At 35.8% G+C, this 26669-nt stretch overlaps 2 protein-coding genes across 2 annotated transcripts in view; one reads left to right on the top strand and one right to left on the bottom strand.

Moving 5' to 3' along the window:
* The window catches only part of LOC135080505 (uncharacterized), a 206286-nt gene that overhangs the window by 46325 nt on the left and 133292 nt on the right, over positions 1-26669 (top strand). The window lies entirely within an intron of this gene.
* On the bottom strand, positions 7758-13372 carry LOC135080363 (eukaryotic initiation factor 4A-III-like). The gene is made up of 5 exons (XM_063975011.1): positions 13246-13372; positions 9230-9565; positions 8886-9108; positions 8379-8633; positions 7758-8088 (listed from the first exon to the last, which is right to left on the bottom strand). The coding sequence occupies exons 1-5, from the start codon at positions 13286-13288 to the stop codon at positions 7836-7838; spliced, it is 1110 nt and encodes a 369-aa protein (XP_063831081.1). The 5' UTR covers positions 13289-13372; the 3' UTR covers positions 7758-7835.

Here is a 26669-nt window from a genome sequence, read left to right on the forward strand (position 1 = left end):
TATCTTCCTAAGTCTGTCGCCATAACAATAATGTTGACAGCATTACTGTGTTCCAGCAGTTGTCAGGTAGGTACACAGCATTGCTTAATGTAAATCCAATCAACATATTTTTATTGCATAGAAGAACACCATGAAGTATTATTACTTATGAAAGTTTAAAGAAATTGTACAAGTAGGTAATGTTTATTGTGACTTGGTACACATAGTTTGTTTCGGGGAACAAAGCCGCAATGGCCGTTACTTGTAGAAGTTTGAAATAAAACTTTTAACATTGAACATGCCACGATTATTCTGGTAAACAAATTTCCGGGAATAACGATTCAATATCCATAGTGCTTTTGGTAAATCAGCCAGTTTCAAAGATAAAATTCTGAAAAAAAATCACAAGGTGTATAGGGACCCCCAGATTACGAAAATCGCTTAATCGGAAAACTGCTGCTATGGCTATTGCGGCTTTATTCCAGGCACCCATCGATATAATCAAAGGTGACTGACTGACTGACTGACTGACATAGACTGATCTATCAACGCACAGCCCAAACCACTGGACGGATCGGGCTGAAATTTGGCATGCAGGTAGATGTTATGACGTAGGCATCCGCTAAGAAAGGATTTTACGAAACTCCACCCCTAAGGGGGTAAAACGGGATCCACGCGTACGAAGTCGCGGGCGGGCGCTAGTTGTTACTATACGTCTATCTTCTTCTATTGATTGGGATTTTCCATATTTTCTTTTCTGACAATTAAATTCATTTAAGTCTGTATTGTCCTACATAACCAAACTGGAAACAAAACATATAATTACAACATCCGTTTAAATTATATTTAACTACATTTGCGTTGTTTTATACCAAAGTTTATACCAACTCTAAAGAAGCTCTCTCTTTAGCTCGTACTGTAAGTGACACCCATATAAATCTCCATTCATTCATGCCTTTACCACAGTACCACCTTTTGCTTAGTCCTCGCACTTAATCATCTGTACTTTATTTTATGCAATAATGTAGATAAATCATTATTTCCATTCAAAGATGGAGACTTGGCGTTGTAAATCATAAAACTTCAAAGCTATTAGTGGTATATTTAAGCCTTGCTATTTGTTACAGACTATTTGATGGAATAGAAGCCTATAGTGTCTATAGTGCGTGTTTGTAAATGAAAAAATGCTGTTTTTTTTTAGAATTATGTGATGCACGAGCATTAATGAGGGTTTCTTATCTTCGCCTCTAAACTACTACTGTCATAAAAAATTAACAGGAAAGAGGTAACAGCTACTTTAGGTGAAACTACTTATTTCTCTAAATAAAATTACTTTACTTAAAAACATTTCAATAAACATAAGTAACACTGAAAGCAATATTAAATAAGATATTTTCTTAGTAACTTGAAAGAAAACTACGAAAATATTTTATTTTTTATAAGAAGTAAGTGCTCTGCTTAAAGCTTTTGCTGAATCAATCATCGGTTTTTTGAGATATTTATATTTTTTTGAGATAGGTGCTAACTTTTTTGCGAAAGGTGATCACTTTTTTTCTATGCGTGCTTTCACTGAGTGCGTATTTAACCAAAGCAAGCTTTATGGCGTCTATTACTTCATTTGTCTATACGAATTCTCCACCTTGAACGTGCACTTGAAGTAACTAGTATCTATTTAAGTATAATTTATAGACTTCGGCTAACCTCAAGTGGTTGTAATCTTGTACTACATGTGTTTTTTAATGGCGGCGGTCTTGTACAGATACGGGAAGTGAACTTGAATTACTTGATTCTGTATCAGTTTTAAAGTGTTATGGTCAAGATATGGGTACCGTAGTATTTCGTTCCCACAGTGATTATTATTTTAGACTACATAATACTACATTTCGATACGCCAATAAAATTTATTTAACATCATAATTTTAGTAAGAAGTTGGCTAATTAAGTTAACTTTCACATCTTGAAGATCTTTTATTTAGATAGCAGACAGATTTTTAATGATAACATCGTTGCACTAAAGAAATAGCAAAATCAACTAGAATTGGGGAAAAGACACAAACTACCTAGGTACTACTTAACATGTACCCTTCATTTACATGAAAAAATAGTTCTTGCTTGTGTGCATTAAAAATTAAGCCTAAAATATTTTTTTGTCTTTCAAAGGACTTCACATCATTGTACTTATTTCTGTAATTTCGAGAAACATTTCTTTGAATTCATAAAAAAAACTTAACAACTGAAAGCTACAGTCAAAATAATTGTTTTCAGCGAAGTAATTTTAAGAAGAAAAAACGTACCAACCGAATGGAGAACCTCCCTTTTTGATGTCGGTTAAAAGAAGAAAAGTCAAATTGGATAACTTACTGCACCTTTTGCGACGCAACGAAGTAGAAAGTGACACTAAAGATATTGTTCGCGATTCACGCATCCATTCTGTGCCTTAAGCACGAACGACTCTCGGTATAGTAATCGACTGTATTTGTTATTACACGATTGGTTGCTGTCAAAAATATTGAAAGAAAAAAAGAAAGACAGAAAGTAAAAAAAATATTTCGCACACATTTAGAATTGCAAAACTACAATGGACAAAAAATATTGTTTTAAAAATTTGCGAAAAAAACAATGAAAAGAGCGTTCGCCACTAAGTTTTGTATCTTTTTATCGCTTATTTATGATAATTTATCGCTCATGACAGCAGCAATCAGCTGTCATGAAAATTACTTATGATTACGAGAGCTAGGTTTTGTTATATAAAATGGACTGTCCCGTTTTGCGTGCTTGGGCTACTGACCGGAGCAAATTGTTGAGGCGGGTAAATGTCATTTTTTCATCCCACTGTCCTGTAGAAGTGACAGAATGATACATCATGTATGTGAATAAGGACATCCAGGTAGTCGATTCACGCCCGATTGGTTTTGTATTTGTCGGTTTCGATTGAATTTGCAACATTTGTAGTCGCAAAGAATTTTAGATGTCGCAATTTATTGACTGGCCTTTGCCCGCAGCTTCGCACGAGACGTTTTTATGTCAATTTTTTTTAACATGCTTTGGATAATGTACGATAAACTTACAAATAATTACACTGACAGAAACTACTCACTGGGCAGATATTTATTTTCGAAAAAAATGATGAAGATTATTTCTGGGTTCAAAAAATAAAAAGACCTGTGAAGGGTTATCATTTTTTTTTGTTAATGGTCATTCGTAGGTGCCAAAATATCAAAACTGAATAAATATTCTTCATTTTTTTCTTTTTTTCACTATAGTTAACGGAAAAGAGAAAAAAAAAATATTTACCACAAACATTCCTATTGATTCATGTTCATGTTAATAATCATGAGAAAAGACTTACACAAAATAAATCCAGCTCTTGGCAGCCAAAAACTTACAAAAACAAGTCTTAATTGAATCACAGCGTCTTCAAACAAAGGCTACAATACAATCAAATACTACATTGACATAGATTGATAGTAATCATAAGTTATGATTGGCAAAACATTGTTATACCAATGCTTCTGGCCAACAAAGATCCTTGTAACTACAACTAAATAAATCAACTACTTACAACAAGAGTTCGGCGTTAGGGTTGCCAGGTCCAAAAATAAGTACAAAAGCCGGACTCGGTGCTTAATGCCGGACAGTTTGGAGACCCCGCAATAACACCCATGGCAGAATAAGACCGCTTAAAAGATGGACAGGTGACATCCTAAAATAAGCTGGAATAAACTGGATGCAAGTGGCCGAGGACAGAAGTCAGTGGAAAGTTGAAGAGGAGGCCTATGTTTGTAGACGAACCCCAAAGGCTGCTATAGATAGATGGAATGTTCCAAAACCCGAAAAATATTTCTTAAAATAATAAAAACAAAAATTGCGTCATGGCTTTACTTATGCGCTCGATTTTCGACTGGCGCGGCAGCCACATAAAAAGCCGGACAAGAAAATTTTTGTCGGACACGTCCGTAAAAAGCCAAACATGTCCGGCTCTAGACGGACACCTGGCAACCCTAGGCGTACCCAATTGTATTAGGTTAATTTATCAAATGTTCTTACTAACTAACATTAAGAAGAGAAAATAAGTTCCTACAAGGCTGTACGAAAACACTTGATGTGCTTTATCAGTTGTACTAGCTATGCCCGCGACTTCGTACGCGTGAAAATAGTTTGAATAATTCCCGTTTTTGTAACATTTTTCTTTACTGCTCCGCCCCTTAGGAGACGCAAAACAAACTTCATCTTTATAATATTAGTATCTATAATCTACTAGGTTGGTATGACGTACGTTACGTTAACACACAATAGCTGAATAATGCTGATGAAGTGTAACCTAAATTGGATCACAATACAAAGATGTAGGTCAATCAATTGACCCAAATGCAAGACTGAAAGTACCCATCATCTCTCAAGTGAAAATGTATTTATGTTCATTTTTACATCCTCTTGAAATGGAGTCTGCATGATCGCAGGAATTGCACGGAAATCCGTTTCCCCCTTTGCTTTGAATTACTTCGAAGTCATGAATAAAATGTAGGTGCGTAAGATGAATCAATATTATTCTTTAGATATGTTTCCTGAGGGCCCAGTGTGAGTTTACATAGTAAAAAAATGACATAAAATGTATGACGGATTGTACAGCGCCCCTAGCGGAAACGTTCAAGAACTAAAATTTTCATAAATTTTTTTAACGCGCTCACTAGTGAGGACGTTTGAAAAGCAAGAGTTTGAATATTAGTCCGTCGATTAACTTATCAAAAAATACTCGACACGTATTTTTCACTTTTTCAAACTAATGAAAATTCAAAGAGATAAAGTGCGCTAGAGTTTAAAAAAAGAGGCCCGTGACATCAAGGCGTTGTAGCACTTTGTGACGTCACGCGGAACTTAACGCATCATAACTTCGTAATTACTTGTTTGATTGACAAATAAAAATATACGTGTCCAATATCTTTTGATAATCTAATTGATAGACTAAAAGTATTTTTAGGAAACTAGCCCAATATGTAGACTCAGTGAAAATGGATTCAAAATGAACGAAACATACTTTAGCTGATGAAGTAAGGACGCCCGAATAACAACGTTTTTGAGACAATGCTACGTGAACACATTTCCCAGCTATTTTCGGAACGTTCTCATTCGCTTTGTCATTTACTCTCGAAATATCCTCGCGTTTACGATTTGTTATCAACTATCCGCAGTGTTGACAGTAGTTTATGAAATAATAAAGCCAAGATCGAAATTATGTCTAACCCAGTTTTGAAACAAGTGAATCACGCGCTAAGTTCGAAGAAGATATCAATTGGTAAGGCATCGGCTATGTTTGGGAACAAAAGCACAAAAAAACAGTTAAACTGTTATTATAGGTGGTAATTAGCAACAAAAATATACAGGGTGGAAATGATAAGTGATCTCACTTGATTATTTCTAAACTATACAAGATATCGAAAAACTGGTTACTGATCCTGAAAGTGTTTTACGAGCCAGTCTAACGGTATACAGAATAAACTGGAGAGAACCTGAAGTTCAATGTTTTCAACGTTATCAAGGTTACTTCACATTAGATGGCAGTTTCTCAAACCGAGGTTATTAACAAATTAAGCCGATCCAACCGTTCCTTATCAAACACTATCAAGGCGGGATTAGTCAACTTTCCCATCGGCCGACGGCAAATAATAAACACACAGATCCTTAGGCCAGATATTGAGGGTCACTATTTGAGTTTGGCTAAATACGTTACGGATACAGACTACTTAACCAATAGACGGGGACATTAAGTTTGAGTTTTTAATTACAGCCCGATAAAATCTAAAGTGAAAATGATTAAGAAAATTTTAGTGTAATTAACAGTAACAGTAACTTAGGAAAGGAAAACTTTTTTCAATTAAAGTCAAATCAATGAAATTTTCTTTATCTATCTTATTCGTACCTATTTATTAATGTAACAGTTTTAAAACACGTTAGTTATGACATTTTCATAGATTAATACAATTTATAAAAGGCATGGTGTAGGATGTTATAAAAATACAATCGAGAGAATATACCTGCATTTTTATGCATAAAAAAGACAAAAAAAACTTGTAGACTTTATAGCCGTTGCTATTAATTAAAGTTTGTAAGCTGTGTGGTAACTTGATAACTTTTGTGCCTGTATTCAAAAACTGTTACAAGAAATCCCTAAATCAGAACATTCGTCCTTGAAAGAGCAGTCTTTACCCAAAGTACTCTGCGATCAAACCCAATATTTGTGTGGCCTGTTCGTAGCTGCCCAAACAAAGTTGACATCAATGAATCCCCCGGGATGGATATACCGTCCGTATGCTTAACATGTCGAATTTCAGATGGAGTTTTGTCTTTTATAGTCAATAAGTGGGAGCCATGTTTGCTTAAGTTGAAAGTTTGAAAGGCCCACGCGAAAACATGGTGTTTGCTTGGAATCTTGCACTACTTTTAACTTTGATAAAAAAGTTTAAATTTTGAGTTAAATCTAATGGGCTTGTTCCCACGAAGACCTTTCGTTTTTTGCAGGATCCCCTTTAGTAGTTATATGACTACGTGTTTTAATATTAACGTTAACATGAACAATCCCCACAGATCACAGAAACTAAAGGGAGATGTGACAAGGGGGCGGGGCCAGTGTCGCAGCAATATGCCCAAAAACAGAACACATCACTCGTGACAGCAATGATGACAGCAGCGACGTCATAATGTAAACAGTTTACATTGCTTGTGTAGTACTAAAGATTATTCGAACGTTGTGTACTGATACCGCAGTGGATTGTGCACATATTTTGATTACTTTGTGTTTGTGAATTTCTAATGCAACACTGAGTTTCGAACTCAGCGCATTTGTTGACATCTCTCTATATCTATTTGCCTCGAACAAATAATAGAATAAAAAAATTCTAAGATCTAATCTATCTCTAGAACAAACTTAGATTTATTTCAGAAATCAGTTTAGAAGCTTAGGCGTGAAAAGACAGGCACTTAAATAAATGACCTCAATATGTGTTCCCAAATTCAATTCCACACGAATTTCTTTGCCCAAAGAAGTAATAAAACTTCTCGATCAGATCAGACTAACGTCCGGTGACATTATAAATTGGGACGATTTACACACTTTTCTATAGATACCATTAGGTAAATATTGAACTTTATTCACTTGGAACAGAGTCGATTTTGTAACAAAAGGATAGGCTGATGTGCTGGACCAAAAAGACACTAATAACTTATTGTCGTTCACAAGTTACTTCTTGATTGCATGATTTTTCTTATAACACAACATCCGGCGAAGTTAAGTAACTTACTTAATTTAGTTACGAAATAAATGTTAACTATTTAGTAAAGTTTAATAAAATTTTCGTGGTATCTAAATAACATTCAAAGTTTGTATAGTTTGTAATACTATTCTGGTATGAGTTGCGACAATTTCTTGTAACTACAGAACTTGTGTTTTAGATTCCAAGTGAGAGAGTATGTTTTCGTACTTATTTTTTTTTTATTAATTTATTTACCTTATTTTATAATACTATGGTAGTTATAGCATTTGATCATAAACTACTACGAATAAAATAAATAAAACACCATGATTACATTTAAATATTTTATTATTAAAATCAAATTAAATCTAGTTTACTGTGCAGCAACATGCTGTTTTTACTACTTATTACTAATATTATACAATACAAAACTATTGCTCATCTTTCAGTCTCACTAAAAGAATCAACAGTGAATAATTTTTCAGTCATCATAATCAATTTTAGCAATGAAAATATTTCAGTCATTAAAACACCATTTGATATCCCTTCATCGCAGTACAAATCCAGCGCAGAACCGGGAATAATTAGCAAGGTCTGATCAGTTAAACATTAAACTAAATCGGCCACATTCATGGGCATTTCATCAATTTGAGTCGCATAATACTGTTCGATGTCTCTCAAGATTCTGATGTCATCGCACTTGGCGAAATTGATAGCGACTCCTTTACGGCCAAATCTTCCTGACCGGCCGATCCTGTGGATATACAGCTCGCGATTGTTCGGCAGGTCGTAGTTGATGACTAGGGACACTTGCTGGACGTCGATGCCTCTGGACCATACGTCTGTTGTGATTAGGACTCGGCTGAAACAAAAAGATATAAAGAAATTAAAAATTGTTCAAATAGATGGCATAACGCATTGGACAAAGTTACTGTGAAAATTTAAAGGAGCCTAGAAATCCTTTTGGAAGTGCTAACTGGACTATGTTTTTGGGCCATACTAAATAAAAAAGAACCATGGATAAGTTTAAAAAGTATGGCTTTATTTGATAGATTTTTTGCTATACATGAAATTGAGTCAAATTTCAGTTTAAATTCAAAACTATAAAAAGAAAAAGTTAAACAAATTAATTTTTTTGTGAAGTAAACATACCTTTTTCCAGAGCGAAATTCTTTCATAATGTTATCTCTCTCTTTCTGAGGCATATCACCGTGCATGGAGCACACAGTGAAATTGACCTCTCGCATCTTTTGTGTCAGCCAGTCCACTTTCCTCCTCGTGTTGCAGAAGACAACAGCTTGTGAGATTGTGAGTGTGTCATACAAATCACAAAGAGTGTCGAATTTCCATTCCTCTTTCTCCACAGCTACGAAGAACTGCTTGATTCCTTCGAGAGTCAATTCATCACTGCAAAGAAGAAGACACAATATAAAACACACATGGTTAATTGAAAGAAATTAAATTAACTAATAATGATACACATAGTTTAGTAATTATTATCATTACTGGTTAAAATGGAAATTGAGGTAAGGGAGACAACATTAATTTCACTTTTCAGAATAAACGGACATAAAATTAAAGAGGTTGATAGAAGTAAGCAAAAGAAGAAGATAAAGGACGTAAAAAAGATAATTCTTAAAATTAAAAATTACAACTTACCGTTTAACCAAAATCCTGATGGGGTCTGTCATGAACTTCGAAGTCATCTCAAGAATTTCATGGGGCAATGTAGCAGACATGAGCACAACCTGGGTTGCAGGGGGTAAGTAGCGGTACACATCATAGATTTGCTCCTTAAATCCTTTATCCAACATCTCATCTGCTTCATCAAGAACTAGCATTTTGATTGCTCTGGTCCTCAATACACGCCTCTTGATCATATCTAGAAAAAATAATTAAAAAATATGTAATTTGATTACAATAAGACCTAAATTATCAGACGATTTATAAAATAGACCTTCATAAAAATAAAAAGGTTAGTCAAAATAGTGAATAAAACTTACCAAAAACCCTTCCCGGTGTGCCAGAAACAACGTGTTGCCCATAATCCAGTTTCCTTATGTCTTGCCCAAGGTTGGTGCCGCCGATGCAAGCATGGCACTGCACGTTCATGAAGTCGCCCAACGCAAGGATCACTTTCTGGATCTGCGTAGCCAACTCACGAGTCGGAGAGAGCACCAACACTTGCGTTTCACGTACAGTTGTGTCCAACGACTGGAGTATTGAAGCAGAAAAGGTGGCAGTTTTACCAGTACCAGACTGGGCTTGGGCTATCACATCTCTACCATTCACAATAGGCAAGATACTCCTTTGCTGGATTGCGGACGGTTTCTCGAACCCTGCAAAGTACAGACATCTGTAAATTTTGCCCAATAACAAACAGTATTAATTAAGAACTAGCGGCCGCCCGCGATTTCGTACGCGTGGACTTCGTTTCACCCCCGTTAGATATCATGTTGATAGATGGCGTTTCACAGCTTCCCCCGTATGAATATTTACGGACGTCAAAAACAGTAGTTTGTCCAGCTCTGTAATGTGATTTTAACCAATGACGATAGATGGCGCTTTTTAGACACGTCTTATTTATTTATTGAAATTTGTTTGTCACATATCGTCATCTACACTAATATTATAAAGAGGAAAACTTTGTTTGTTTGTTTGTTTGTTTGTTTAGTTGTAATGGATAGGCTCAAAAACTACTGGACCGATTTTAAAAATTCTTTCACCATTCGAAAGCTACATAACTCACGAGTAACATAGGCTAAATTTTATTTTGGAAAAAAATAGGGTCCCGTAAAATATTTGGGATTTTCATAAGACGTGGAAAAGCGCCATCTATCGTCATTGGTTAAAATCTTCTTGCGCCTGACAAAAATTTTTGAGGTACGTAAATATTCATGAAGGCAAAGCTGTCAACCGCCATCTATCGACATCATTAGTAAATTAGTAACTAATTATTACATGTACTATGAATAACGCTGTTCGTAATAATATTGAAAATTTAATAAATAAAGATATTTTATGTAATTGAACCATTCACTGTATGTACCTATTTGAATCATTCACTGTGTTTAAACGAGCAAATCAAAGTGTTAATTAGTGACTTTTTACAAACTTCCTTGCAAATTCTTATTAAGTGCCGCCATCTACCGAGATGAATATTAGGGTACGGTTCAGCGGCGGACAAATGGTATGGGCGCGTGGGCGATTGTAGTTAAATAGGATAAGAATTACTTCGTTTTTGTTTTCTGTATGTAATTTGTTAATTTTTTGGTAGGGTCTTTATTTTAATTACTTAGGTTGGTAGGTAACTTACTTATTTGAGTTTAATGATAATTACTATAGGTACGTATAATTTTAGTAGAAAGAAAGGTAATTGAATGACTAAGTGCCTCACTCACTCATCACGAAGTCTCAGAAACTACAAGTCTCAAAAGACTTCTCATAGGGGTTAATGGTCTATTCCACCTGGCTTTGATCACCAAGATGATCAAAGTGGACTCCAGTTAAATTATTTTTTTTAGTGTTCTTTGATCACCTATAAATAAATCATACCTCTGAATTGTCACATACATGTCCAATTTGTTTATTGCGGTTTTTAGAAAATATCAAAAATGTTACAAAACAAAATATGTAGTACAACAATTGGACATATTGTGACTATTCAGAGGAGGTGTGATTTGTTTGTAGATGATCAAAGGACACTAAAATAATAATTTAACTAGAGTCTACTTGGCTTGGCTTGCCCAGGACATCGTATCCGTGGGTGATCAAAGGCACAGAATAAATTCAAAGGACACTAAATTGTCGCTGTAAGTCCACTTTGATCACCTAGCTGATCAAAGCCAGGTGATCAAAGTGGAATACACCTCCTTTTAGAACGTAGGTCGTAGTCACTAAGACGAAATTTTGCAAAATTCAACCCTTATCGGAGTTAAAAAGGGGGTTAGAAGTTTGTATTGCAGTCCTCGGTTTTTAAAGTAAGAGACTTGAAAGTTAAAATGTATGCTCACTATGATCTCTAGATATTGTGGAGGTGTAGGTACATATACTGTTCGGTACACTGTGGTACTGTGTACACATCGGTTTGCCGTCGATATTGTGGTCATGGCAGAATCGTTGGAAGATCTTGGCACAATGCTCGAAGACCTTAATCGATTTTCCCAACAGGTAGGCCTGAGGATGAACATGGACAAAACGAAGCTTATGTCGAATGTCCGTGTTGCGCCCTACCCAGTTTCAGTTGGGAGCTCAATTCTCGAGATTGTCGACAAGTAGGTATTACTATGTCTACCTCGGACAAACGATCCAGCTAGGTAGGTCCAATTTCGAGAAGGAGGTCAATCGTCGAATCCAACTCGGCTGGGCAGCGTTCGGGAAACTACGCAACATCTTTTCGTCCAAAATATCTCAATGCCTGAAGACTAGAGTGTATAACCAATGTGTGTTACCAGTGATAACTTATGGCTCGGAAACGTGGCCTCTCACTATAGGCCTTATAGGTACAGAAGCTGAGTTGCACAGCGTGCTATGAAGAGGGCTATGCTTGGTGTTTCTTTGCGAGATCGAATCAGAAATGAGGAGATCCGTAAACGAATCAAAGTCGCTGACATAGCCCGACGGATTAGCAAGCTGAAGTGGCAATGGGAAGGGCACATAGTACGCAGAACTGATGGCCGATGGGGCAGAATGGTTCTGGAATGGAGGCCGCGTACCGGAAAACGTAGCGTGGGACTTCCACCTACAAGGTGGACCGACGACATCGTAAAGGTAGCAGCGAAGCGCTGGACGCAGGCCGCTTCCAATCGATCAACATGGAAAGCATTGGGGGAGGCCTATGTTCAGCAGTGGACGTCCTATGGCTGAAATGGTAGTTTCTTTGCGAGATCGAATCAGAAATGAGGAGATCCGTAAACGAATCAAAGTCGCTGACATAGCCCGACGGATTAGCAAGCTGAAGTGGCAATGGGCAGGGCACATAGTACGCAGAACTGATGGCCGATGGGGCAGAATGGTTCTGGAATGGAGGCCGCGTACCGGAAAACGTAGCGTGGGACTTCCACCTACAAGGTAGACCGACGACATCGTAAAGGTAGCAGCGAAGCGCTGGACGCAGGCCGCTTCCAATCGATCAACATGGAAAGCATTGGGGGAGGCCTATGTTCAGCAGTGGACGTCCTATGGCTGAAATGGTAGTGGTGGTGGTGGTACATATACTGAAAATGTATCATTAGAAATCAACTACGGGGGCTAAGGAGATAAAAGGAGGGTTGGAAGTTTATATTATGAAAGTCCTATGTGTTTAAAGTAAGAGAGTTGAAATTTAAAATGTATGCGCTATAGATGCTAAGAGCGGATTTTACGAAACTCCACCCCTAATGGAGTAAAACGAGGTCCATGCGTACGAAGTCGCGGGCGGCCGCTAGTACATTATAAACTATATGTCAATCTGGGTTATAAACAATAATACTGTAAAGTTTCAACAAAATCCATTCAGTACCTAGTTTTTGCGTGAAAGAGTAACAAACATCCAGACATCCAGATATCATGGCATCCAGACATCCTAACTTTCGCCTTTATAATATTAGTAGGATGTTTAATCTCAAATTAAATTTCTAATAACTTAGTCATATTGCCAATATTAAAAGTTGCATCTCAAACTAAATTTGTAATAATATAGAAAAGTCAAGCCTTATTTGGAAATAGAATCCATGAGTCCACCTGGCCAGCAAAGGGTCGTGATGTTAATTTTTTCCCAGTGACAAACATGCTAGTTACTATTTTTTAAACACCAAGAGTTGCAAGTTAAGTTAAATTTCTAATAACTTGGTAAAGCCTGAAGGAATTGAGCCCATGAGCCCACACGGTAATACTGTGTGGGATCATGGGCTCGACTCCTTCGTATACGAAGGGTCGTAGGTTCTATTTCCTTAGCCAATTCGATTTTTTCAGCTTATTAGAAACAGACAGGATATTTCGGTAGAAAATCCCTTAAGAGTAGAAAATTAAATAAACATACCATAGTTATAGATTCCTCGTAGTAACTCGTCCCGCAATCCCATCTTATCGAAGCTTCGAATCACAGCCACATCCTCACTTGTATCGAACTCTACGTTAGACAAATCTCTTGGAACTATTTTCCGCTTTTTCAAAACCGGTAACACAAACGTTACTTTCTTTTCGCCTGGCATCTTACTGTCACTGTTACGAAAATATAGTAAAATCAAGGAACGACCGCGCGCACACGAAGCAAGCGAACGAATGAGCAACCGTGCTATGATACGCGCACAAGAAAGCATTGTATCCCCTCTACGCCGGCTCTTTAGCACGTGGTATATTTTAGACAGAGATAGATATATCTTGACTCACAGAATGACTAACAATGGTAACGACAAAAACAATTGAATTTAAGCACCCGTTTTCTATTGTTTTCGTGGCTACTACAATAAAAGGGTTTATCGGTATCAGTTAGTAAAATACACACATGGTATTTTTTGGCGAAAATCTATTGTTTAACTGGATACCTACTAGAATAAAAAATCTTATCAGTGAGAACTTTAATGCAGTGGGATTTTTGGCTTCGGCGAGACTTGGTTTAGTGGCTCACACAAGAAACTTTTCAGGACCACCTATGTAGATAAAAATTTACATCATATACAGCGACATATACAAATACAAATACAAATACAAATATTTTATTTATGCAAACACACCGTTTACGAATACACCTTCAAATACAATTGGTAACATATAACATGGTTATTATTACGACTTTTAACATAGCACATAAAAAGTTTCAACTGAAAAAAAAAAATATTTTCAAGTGCTGTCGTGACAGTCGTAAGTCTATGTCTCATTCTTATACGAAAGAACGACGCGACACTCATTTTTTTATATGATCTTGGTGATGCGCGAAGACTTATAAAAATTTAGAGTGGTAAATGAAATAAATATTTATTTTAGCGTGAAAAAAAAGCCAACGAATTATAAAACAAATTAATGTCGTCGCTTATGATGTTGCTAATGTTTAAACAATAGCCCTGTTATTACTTAGTACTTTTTATTGCGCTTTTTAATTCCAAAGTGTTCTTACAAATACGCCTATTTTATCACATAAGTTACGCTCTATAAGCTTTTTCTTCCAATCCAATTTATTTAAGATAGTTTGTGATTTCATGATTCCTTCGCGTGACAATACCCATTTACCCTCCAGATGGATTTATAAGACTTAACTTAGTCTTAATTAAGACTTACTTTGCGTGGGATGTTTTAAGACCTAAATTAGTGCGAGAACACGGATCGAACAAGTCTTTTAACTTAAAATCCTCTGGAATAACTGAGTTAAATTAAACATTTCCAATGAAATTAAATGTTTTATTTACAAGTGATTTTCTACCGAATGGACAGCGATTTAACGGCGAAGAAATTAATGATGTGTAGAAAGAGAATTTAAACTACTTGCGCATATAAACAGAATATTGACTAATAACTAAATGGCTCGACGAAAATTTTAGTTTAGTGGATGTTCCTGAGTATCACACTAACTTTTGCCACAAGAGAGTCAAAATTAAATCTGCAACCACTTAAGCTAGCGGATTGAGAACCTCCTCTTTGTTAAAAAGCATCGCCCACAAACTATCAATTAGGGAGAGCTTTATAGCGTCATCATTATCATCATCATCATCATCATCATAAAGGACGAACAATAATGAACATAGGCGTCCCTTTAAATATCATGTTGTCAAATCCATTATAATACCTACCCCTAGCAAAAGATGCTGACTTATTGAAGCTAGGTAACTTTTACACAGAATTTTTGTACTATCACAGAATCCCGGAACTAATTTTCTTTAAGCGAAATTCCTTTACCCTATAAACTAAGAGCTAGATTTCCACGTTCTTATTCATCTATTAGCTACTTTGGTTCACTTTAATTAACTTCCGATCTTGAACTTACGATCACCGATATCGATAAACTGTGCACAACACTATCGGGGCCCTTAAAATACCTTTAATGCAATTATCAGACGAACGGGTCTTTCTGGATTCGTGCGATTCAATGAAGACATGCTTAAGTCACATCACTTGAAGAACCGCCAGCTCATTCTGTTCAAAAACTCAAGTCCAATTTCATCTACTTACTTTGAATTCATAAACATAACAACAATATTGTACCTAAGGTAAAAAAACTTAACAGGCAGAAAAGTGTCAACTATTATGCATTAGTCACAGTCAGACATTAGGGTTCTTAGAAGCTTTTGGTGACTCATAGTCTGACACTAGGATTAAGTACTTCATTATCACAAAACTAATTAGTATTATCTTAATTTCTGCGGATTTTCTCATACCTAATACATATCACCCAAATATTAAACATGCGTAATCAGAGTAAATGATTTCTTTATATTTATTGCTAGCAAATCTGTGATGCTGAAATTACACAAAGATTTGTGTAAAATTCTGTATTTTTTTAGTAATCTTCTGCATAACGCTACATGAGATTCTGGCTACACAGGGGTTACAGCGAGATGTAGGTAGACATAGTCCGTGAGCCAGACGTACGCTATAAACAAACTCGATCCAAGTTCTTTTACCTTAGGTACAATATTGTTGTTATGTTTATGAATTCAAAGTAAGTAGATGAAAATATTGGACTTGAGTTTTTGAACAGAATGAGCTGGCGGTTCTTCAAGTGATGTGACTTAAGCATGTCTTCATTGAATCGCACGAATCCAGAAAGACCCGTTCGTCTGATAATTGCATTAAAGGTATTTTAAGGGCCCCGATAGTGTTGTGCACAGTTTATCGATATCGGTGATCGTAAGTTCAAGATCGGAAGTTAATTAAAGTGAACCAAAGTAGCTAATAGATGAATAAGAACGTGGAAATCTAGCTCTTAGTTTATAGGGTAAAGGAATTTCGCTTAAAGAAAATTAGTTCCGGGATTCTGTGATAGTACAAAAATTCTGTGTAAAAGTTACCTAGCTTCAATAAGTCAGCATCTTTTGCTAGGGGTAGGTATTATAATGGATTTGACAACATGATATTTAAAGGGACGCCTATGTTCATTTTTCGTTTGCACCACAGAGCATGGAATGACCATACTCAGCCCCGCCCCCAATTTTGAATTTTGTCTTGTCCGTTATTTGAAAAGAAACAAATAACACATGGCGGGGGTTGGGTCTAGTCGCTGCAAAGAAATATTTTATAAGCCTTAAAGGTATTCAAGCGTCAAGTTCGTAGTACGGTCAGCGTCAAAATATAGTTTATGACCCCTAAAGTAGCCAAAAAATTCGCAACAAGTCCTACGTCCGTATTCAAAAACGATTGCAAGTGAAGCAGCAAATCGAACGCACAAAATTGAATAGAGCTCTGTGATTGGTTCGTGTGTCACCCTGTGCTACACGCGCACTGTGAGACCTCATAGTAACGTTTATGAAAACGGGCGTTAGTTACAATTGAAGAAAGATTGTGCTATCAACTTTTTAGCCACTTTAGGTGTCACGAACTATATGACGCTGACTAGCTGACTAGCTGACTAGCTGACTACTGGCTGATCTCTCCAAGCTGTGGTCATCTAGGATTAACAGGCTTAATTGCTCGGACTGAATGTGGTAATCTTAGTACTTATGCGGCATTGGTGTTACGATTCAGCAATTAGTAGCGCGGCCATAACTTTACGTAGCTAGACGTGTTCAGTGGGTTTGCCCGTCGTTAGTAATAAGTGGAAACAGAAATCTTAATGTGAAACGGGTTTTGATGGTGTTTTTGTAACAGCCTGTGCTACCCAGTGAATCAAAGGACGTTATTGCAACCACATTATAACCATGTGGGCTTAGAAATGTAGCCTTCTTTCAACATGGACTTGGAACTCAGAATGAGGTTGGCTCGTCCCAATGTTGGTGCCAATTATTTTCTAGATCCACACGTTGGACGAGTGGCGTTGGGTCCAACATTTGGGCCAACGTCCATGGCTCATTGTTATGTTTTATTTCGCACTTTGAATGAATGAGTGAGATTAGAAGCAGACAATGGTAGGGTTTAACTGGGACGTGTAAAAGCGCTTTGTAAAAGCCTAATTGCAAATAAACACATTATGACTGTTATGACTCACACTAACCAGACATTCTTTATGAGTTAAAGCAGTAATTAACGAGTTTAAATACTTTATAATTAATATCCTAATTACGTAATTATTACCTAAGAGTTGACATTGAAAATAAGTATCATTGTTAAGTGCCTAAGTACTTAACGATGATACTTATTTTTAACTGATGTTTAACTGAACTTTATTATTATTAGACGTTGCACGATTTGACTAATTTGATGCATTTATTTGCAATTATCTTAATGTCAGATGGAATTGTGAAACAGCAAATATGGAAGTAACACTTCTTCAGTAAATATGGATTAAAAACACAATAGATAAAGAAGGTTCATCTAAAGCGAAAGGTCACTGACTGACTCACTCACTCATCACGAAATCTCAAAAACTAATATACAAGTGCTCAGCCTCTCAAATTTTGCATGGGGGTTCCTTTTACAACGTAGGTCCCATTTAGACGGGATTTTTCAAAATTCAATCCCTAAGGGGGTAAAACGGGGTCCACGCGTACGAAGTCGCGGGCAGCCGCTACTTATTTATAACTCTTATGAAAAGCATTGTGTACAGCAACTAATCCATCTATAATTTCCAATACAACAACCTTATTCTACAACCAACCTTCATATCTGGCGCCTACAATATTGACACAACACAAAATAATCTCAAAAGTGACATTATGTCACCTATTATATCAGTAGCGGCGTTCCATACTTATCAGTTATCGTCCTGTAAATAACTCGGGGGATTTTATTAACTAAGGATGTAATGGATTAGGCTGGCGTCGCGGGGGTAGATAAGCTATGTGATAGACTCTGCAGGTTTTCCCCCTACTACTGTCTATTGTTTCCTCCCTTATTGATAAAAGTCACGCGTGTTGAACGCTAGTTCAAGGTGACTTTTAGTATGAAATGTCATTTTTAACTAGTGACATGCGTTGCGACGTGCCTTTGGAATTTTGAGAGAGCGTGCAGTTGCTTGATATTATTTTTATTCTCATCTGTTAGGCCTAGGATGCACGCCGTGTTAAGATTTTGCGTTATTTTATCGACTTCACGCGATAAGCCCATAACATTTTGTCGTCTAAAATGATCAATAAAACAGGACCTAAAAGCGAACTACAAAATGTGGGTGGGTAGTAGACACAAACTAGTAAAAAAAACACTTTGACAGCCCATAATAAGTTTTGTATGTGACAAAGCAGCTATAGGTGGCTTCTGATGTCACGGTAGTCTGTGACAGGAGTCACACGCGTGGCGATAGCTTGATGGATCGGTAGCCTTATCAATTTGTTAGTGTGTTGTGTGCCTTAGACTTTGTTTTGACTCGTGGCGGATTAGGATAGAAGGCAGTTGTAGTGTGAAGGCACTGATAAGTTTTTAATCCTTGGTTTTGATGAAGGGACTGGGTGAGAGGATTTTCCGGCTGATTTAATGTGACTCAAGGTATAATCTAAAGGTGTAAACCGAATAATTCTTTGTGAATCATGTCTGTTTATTTTAACTGTATTAATCGTGAATATTGGTATGTGGATATTATGTCTATAAGCCTGAGTCTTCCTCGAGAGAGCTTTAAAAGCTGGACACAGTGGTCACATTATTCTTGTGTTGAATTTAATAAGCCATAATAATTATTGTGTCACAATTTAGTGTATCATTATAACATAGGTGTCTGACGTTTACATCACTAGGATTAATCCCACATCTCATTCCCACTGTTGTGACTCCTGTGTAACCAGATGTAAACGCTTTGTTTAACTGACTTTATAGTACGTTATGAACTGTCAAATGATTACGATTGCTTTACACAATTCCACCTCAGGACCCATACAGCTTGACTGTCAATAAAAACTCAACTAGTGTCGTTTGAATAAAAATAAAAATAAATACCTGACAACTTGAATCCATTTTTTATGAAAAAAGAATATGTTATTGTTAGCAGGAAGAGCCACACTACTTTTGTGTTTACCTTTCATCCCTTGATTATACGCAGTTCCCCAGGGACACATCTGACGGACCAAAACCGACTCATGGCCAAACATTTCCTCCTATTTATTTTCAATAAAAATACAGCTGCATTTAACAAGCAAATGTATTCAACAATGACAACATACAAGTCCGTAAAAAGATAAACTAAAACAGTGAACAGTCCGACAATACAATGAGTTATTTAATTACAAATATAATAAACGACTTATCAACGTATCCCTTTGTATGTCATTAATTCTGATGAAGATATTAAAGGTAAGCCGAAATACAGGGCTGCTTTAAAATTAAACACGCCTGCCAGACCATGACCTGCCAATGTACGGATAAAGACTTATTATCTTGTAATTTACATACATTTTGTATGAGAGCCGATGACGGAAAGAACGCCCTCTGCCGTATTTGGTAGGGTTCTGTTGTTGTGAAAATTATTTTTAATAAGATTGTAATTATTGTTTGTGTAACTTTTAATGCTGAGAAAATTAATATTGCGTCTCATTCTTTTGAATGGTGTGATACTTTCACATAAGTAATCATCTCACACTTTTTTATGTCATAGGTAACTTTAGACGGAAATTAAGAATAAGTATGTATTGAAATTATTGCTTACAATTTGGTAAGAGTTTAACTAAATTTTTAACTAGTTAACACATTACGAAATATTGGTGCTAACAAGTTATAGAATAAAGGGCTATTGTGATATAATTATTGTCTCATAGACGATGAATTTTACATAAGGAAAAGTTTAAAATATTAATTTAATGAGGACTTTCTTACGCAAAATAAACAAAACAAAACCTTCAGCTAAAATTCAAGCAACAAAAGCTTACCATACCTTATTTCGTTCCACGATCGCGTAACGTCTTTTCACCGTTTTCAAAGGTTCGGTAATTAGGAATTACCTCTAATTACCATGTCAGTTTCGTCGTGCAGCTACCGCATCTGTTATTTGAGTAAACCATCATAACGAGCCGCCATTGTGTGCCTGTCAGATGCCGCTTCCGAGCTATCATTCATTTCAGTAACCTTTAGTATAATAAGGTGCTAAATAATACAGGGTTACTTCGCAAATAACGCTTTGACTATTGTTAAGATGCTAAAGTAATGAGTCAGAGTTACGATACCTAAGATCGATATCGATTGGTATTGTAAATAATAAATAAATAAATAATAAATAAATAAATATCCTTAGACATTTTACACTGCGCTTCTAGTCCCAAACTAAGCAAAGCTTGTACTATGGGTACTAGACAACGGATATAAACATACTTAAATACTTTTTTTTGTAAATACATACTTATTATACATAGAAAACACCCAGTCCAATACAAACAAATATGTTCATGCACACAAATGTTTGTACTGTGCGGGAATCGAACCCGCTACCTCCGGAATAGTAGTCCGTTTCGAACCACTACACCAAACGGCCGACAAAATCTTCATCATTTATAATTTACTTGATGTCTATTTAATCTTCGCCCGCGTGTAATTTTATTTGACACAGAAAAACTTTTTTCACGCATCTATGTTTCAAAACCGGGATAAAAACTATCCTATGTCCTTTCCCAGTAATCAAACTGTCTTACCTTATCAAAATCCATTTATACCTTATCATAATCAGTCCAGTGCAGTGGTTTAGATGTTAAAGCATAACACACAGACAGGGTTACATTCGCAATTATTTTTATTAAGAATCTAATAAAAACAATACGAAAAACTTGACATTAAAATCGAAATCGCTTCGCATGTTTGAAGTTTAATTCGCTGGATTTCGCTTCAAATTTGAATAATGTCGTCAACAAACCGTGGGGATATAAAAAGCTTAAGAGCGGAGAATTCCTTTAACAGATTATTTGAGGTTGAGGATTTAGGTTATTGTGTTTTCGAGTTTTTTGCTTGAGGAACGAATTTAATGTATTTGTAGGTAGAGATAGAAGGGACTGTAGATAAATAGAAAATACTATAAGAAAGTACCTAATAGGTATGCTACTTAAACATTTTTAGTGATTTCACTGTATAAAGTTTCCCACTTTAAACTAAAATTAAGTTTAAACTTAAGTTAAGAATAAGAAAATCTTTATTTTCTTCAAACATGGGTAGGTAATGAGGATGTTAATTATTAAATAATAAAAATACGCCATGTATATTCAAATTTATACAAGACTGATTGGAAACTCGCTAGTAGAATTAACATTTTTGAAGATTACAAGTATAAGATCAATAGATTGTTATTTTGATTATTGGATTTATACGCAGTTACCACTCTTCTCCTATTTTAATACCTACATAGTACAGTTCTGATATTAAAGCTCCTAAATTCAATCAGTTCCAAATTCTCATGGTTTCATTAATACTCCATAAAAGTGATTATTCTATAAGCACTAAAAATGATTTTGTAGCGATAAAACAATCACCAAACAAACCTTAATTACTTTATTACGAGAACACTGAGCAAGAAAAACAATAACCTCGTGCCCCAAATCGCAGAGAAAAAGGCCAAAGTTCGCAAACATAAATAACGGTTGCCTTCTTGACAAACTTAAACTGTCTCTAATATAAAGCGGGCTATTCATCACCCGGCTCCTAATAAAGGTCGGCACTCGCGGAACCAAAATCTTGAAAGCCTCAAATCACTGGCAATCTATCTGAGCACCGAGTACTATAAAAATAATAATTCGTCTCAGTCGAGGGAGGTGCAAATGAGAAGATTTCGCGAAAACTGGTCACACTGAGGCAACTTATAAGTTTATTGACGCTGGCAATACTGATAGTTTCTTGTACAGCATCTTCTGAACACTAAAAAATTTGGCCCCAAAGCAGTGTTAGATCGGCAGATCTTAAAAATCTCTTTTGTAGGTCAAAAGACCTTTTAAGATCCTGAATATTACTGAGAAAATTAATGATGGTTAAATAAGTTCTAAAACTTGTTCATAGACTTGGGCAAAACAGATGAACTTTATTCGCTGTACACCATACTCATACTGGCCTACAATTTAACAGATTCCTTTAAACCTTGAGTGGTTAAGTCTCTCTTTCGACATGAATACAAACACGTTTTTGTAGAGCAACAGTCACCACATGCAAAACAATAAATATTGGGCTTCTACCCACTGGTTCTATTCTTATACAGGGTGGAAACGATAAGTAATCTCACTCGATTTTTTCTAAACTTCACATCGAAAAACCGTTAACTGATCCTCAAAGTGTTTCGCGAGCTCTATCAAACAGTATCAATAATAGGTTACACTACTACAGAATAAACTAGATTTTCTAAAATGCAATATTTCCAGCTTTACATTTTTCCAAACTCAATACGTTTTAAAGTCGCTTAGACCATTCTACCACTTGGACCAGCCGCCAGAACGCGTTCGTGATCTCAGGCCCAACCGGGTGGCGCGACCTAATATCCCTCAGAGAGAACTCCGCTCACACAGACATACGTATACCCAGGGTCGCCAGTAGGAAGGCTTACCTTCAAAGTTCAAATATTACATTTTGGGTTTAGACTGAAAATGTGGGTTACTGGAGCGTGAGGTGTTGGAAAAGATTAAAACAGCTGGAATTAAAAAGGAACTGACAAAACAAAGAGGTTCTCAAAGCTGTAACGTTTGAAAAATAATAGTTGAACATAATGCGTCATAGTATTAAGTCTTTAACTGCCGAGACACTAAATACAATATATTAATTGTTTTGTTCAAGACTCACCGGTGAGTCGCGTAGCGTCCTACTAGTCCAGTAATTTGATAGTTTTGCCTTGACAGTTTTCCGGGAGTTTAGAAAATTGGTATTTATATAGATTTCTGTATTCTTTTCGAATTTCAACTTTATTTTGAACCAAATGACTGCACTGTACGAGTTACAAGGATTTTTGGACTTAGGTAATAATCACGGAGTAATTTTTGGAATCAAACTGTCTAACGTTCCAATAGATACCTAGTTACCCGATTGTCCAGTAGTGTCAATTGGCACACAGGTGCAGGTGATTGCTGTAAGACTATGACTGTAAAACAACTCAACCCAAGAATCCAAGTTAAAATTAAACGCCATAAAATCAAACCAGTTTTATGAACAGCTATTGTGCCTTGTGGCAGCCCTGGCTGCTCTACATTGTATTCTTTAACATCAGACACTGCACCGCTTGTTAACTTCCAACCTTTAGTTGGACAGTCCGTGCCATGCCATTGGTATGAGAAAATCTTTAGTAATTCCATTTCTATCTCCCATCAAACATTTCACTTACAGTAAATTTGTTTAGGTTGGATTGCACCATCTTACTAACTTTAGCAAACGTCAAAAGTTCGTCAAACTCCATACGAAAATCACCGGTTATGGTTATAGTTACGGTTTAAGTGAGACGGTGTATCTCCGCCTATAGGCTCTGAACTAGAATTAGACGGCACTAAAGTTATTTTGCTGATGACTCAATTAATACAAAATAACCATGTAGTTATTTGGTTTTCATAAGTTACCTATACTAAGAATCTTACACATAAAATCAACGATGAATCATGAATAAAAAACATTCCAAAGATCCTTTGCAACTCAATTGTGCTACACAATACATGTTTTAAAATCCAAAAAACTCCCCCTTGTAAAGACCACCATTTTTAAAGAAACACTAAACTGTACAAAGAACTTAACGATCATCAGAAACAATCACAGCAACCGGGATCCTATGACCTCACAAGGTCCACAGTGTAAATGATGCTCCAGTAGTTTTCTTTCCATCTTGAAGGGTGAAGTAAATTATAAAATGCGTTAAGTAAGACGTACTTAGTAGAATTTCTGTAAAGGGCAATAATTTATTCCGTAGCTAGAGCAGTTATTTAAACCATTTAATATCCAAAGTATTTTCCAATACATCATAATTTGAGGTGTAACTAGTCTCCTATGTTGCGTTAGAAGTTCACAATCATTCCTTGTGAGTTAAGCTACTTCAAAATATTTTTTCTTGTACTAAATGTAACTTCTTAGCTTAACTTTTGTAGCAAAAACTTTGGGTTACTTATAGTCATAATATCAGGTCAATTTCTCTACTAAGGATCTATGTGTAAAACTTCAACGTTCTAGTCATAATAATAAGATCAGATATCAGGTGTTGTTTTCAGCATTCCGAGATTAATGGTTGGTTCTACTGTATTAACGTATGCTGTACCAGAACCGGTCCGTCGATTAAGTGATCTTGGGCTGTTTCACCGATTTCGTTAATTTCTTCATTTTGTCCGTCTCACGACTCGGCCCACCATTTTTAAGGTTCAGTACGAGATGTTCGTGAGAAATCCTTAATTACTCGCCTCTGTCTTTGAGACGTGTTTCTTTAAGTACTTACTTCAATATTGGAGTTCATTCGTCTTTGATTTAAAGCTTTTCAAAATGTAAATGTGTACTTGGGTATTTCGCCAAAAATGGTCAATTTTGCCTAATTTCCTTGGTACGAAATATTCTTTTGTTTTTAACTATTTTTAGTTTCCCATTGCATTAAGTAGCAAAAACTAAGCTAATATATCTAAAAGGGGTCTCATAATTAGTTTTAGAAACAAAGTTATAAGGTCATGAATTTTTGGTAGCCAAGGAAATTATTATAAATATTTTTTTCTCTAAGTTTTCTTCTGTGGTTTGCTTTTTTTTTGTTCGACCCATTTTTGTGTACCTTCACAAGCAAACATAGCAATAAAATTAAATATTGTATCATTACGACCTTTTTACACAACTAAGGATGATAAATGCAGTAGATTGAGTTAAGAGTTAAAAACAAGTTGTTCTATATCTATTCTGATACCCATTTCTTAAAATGTAAATTTTAAACTAATTCCATTAAAGAAATACTCAAAATTTGACTTTACGCCGAATTAAAAATGATCTTTTATAATTTCCTAGGCCATTTTATGCCACGGAAAACAAGGAAATTAGGGCCAAAGAAATTAGATTTATGCCTAAAAGACACCACAGACAAATACCTATTTACCCTATGCATTTACTATTTAAATCATGGGTTTACCCCTACAGACACTGCATCTGTGTAAATAAACAAAAAAATTAATCCATGTTTAGCTGCGAAAAACCGTCCAAAGAAATTGACTTTTTAGTAAACAAAAACCCAAGGAGGGGCCTACTTATGCGATTTGTCGCGAAACTGATCAACGAAGTATTGTCCTGCCTCGATGGCCTCGTGGGACGAAATGGCCTAGTGTAACGGTGCAGTGCATTACATTCTAAGTTCTTTCGTTTCGTTACTACAATGGTCGAAAAGAAGACCCAGGGAAATTATACTTTTGACTCGGACAAGAACTTAACTTCACTTTATTTCCTTCCTTTAAGTTTTTCACATTTAAAGTTTTTATTTTCCGATAGCCAAACGTTCCTCAAATATAAGAGAGTGCTATTAGAATGAAATTACGCTTCAATTTGTTACAATGTGCCTTCATTTTGGCAAACAACAGTAATTAACAAGGAAATTAGAAAAACGACTTTTGATTAAGTTTTTCTACAATATTATTTGTAGTTTCTGCTGTTGTAATAGCAAAAACAAATAAAACTTTTGATGATCTTTCCCATAAAAATAGTTTTATACATATAGATATAAAAAAAACATGTGTTCGCCTGCCTGGACACAGAAAATTTACTGTTTCGGCGAAATACCCACTTACCACGTCAATGAAGATAAATTAATTATTTCACACATTTATTGCCCTAAACATTGAATTTTTTGTTGTATTTGTAACTTGTGTAAAAAAGTGTCTAATAATATCCTTTCCATTCCGTGAACGCGGAATTCTCAACAAAAAATTGGATCACCATTGCCACATTTTTTCATTTCTTCCAACCATTTGTCCAAAATCGAACGCAATTTTTCTAATGGACCATCAAAGACGTCAATGGCTCAAAGCTTTTGGAATAATTGTCATTATAACTGGTCATTACTTTCCTTCATGGGCATCTTTCCTTTTGTTTCGTGAACTAGCCTCTCTGTCGCTTGTTGTTCCATTATGACAATTAATTTCATTACAATAATATTGCCTTTTTCAAATAATTTATTATATGTTTTGTAGTACCTATCTATCTTTTTATTTTGGCCTGTAGTTTGATTATTTTAACTTACAATTATACATCTAAAAGTTTTACAACATCAAATCCATTTTAATTATTCAGTGGCATTAAATTGCTCTTAAAGGGAATATTTAAGTTCTCAAATTGAAATTCAAAGCTATTTAAATAAGTTATTTGTTACAAGTAAATTATTTGAGGCCAGTTTAAGGTGACCTTGTCAATCCGCAGTGAGGCTTTAGATTGACACGTAGACGGCACCTCGGATTCCAATTTAGTCGTGATTCGAACGTCATTCTCATGACTTTATCT

Source organism: Ostrinia nubilalis, chromosome 18 (assembly GCF_963855985.1).
Source record: "Ostrinia nubilalis chromosome 18, ilOstNubi1.1, whole genome shotgun sequence".
Classification (NCBI taxonomy): Eukaryota; Metazoa; Arthropoda; class Insecta; order Lepidoptera; family Crambidae; genus Ostrinia; species Ostrinia nubilalis.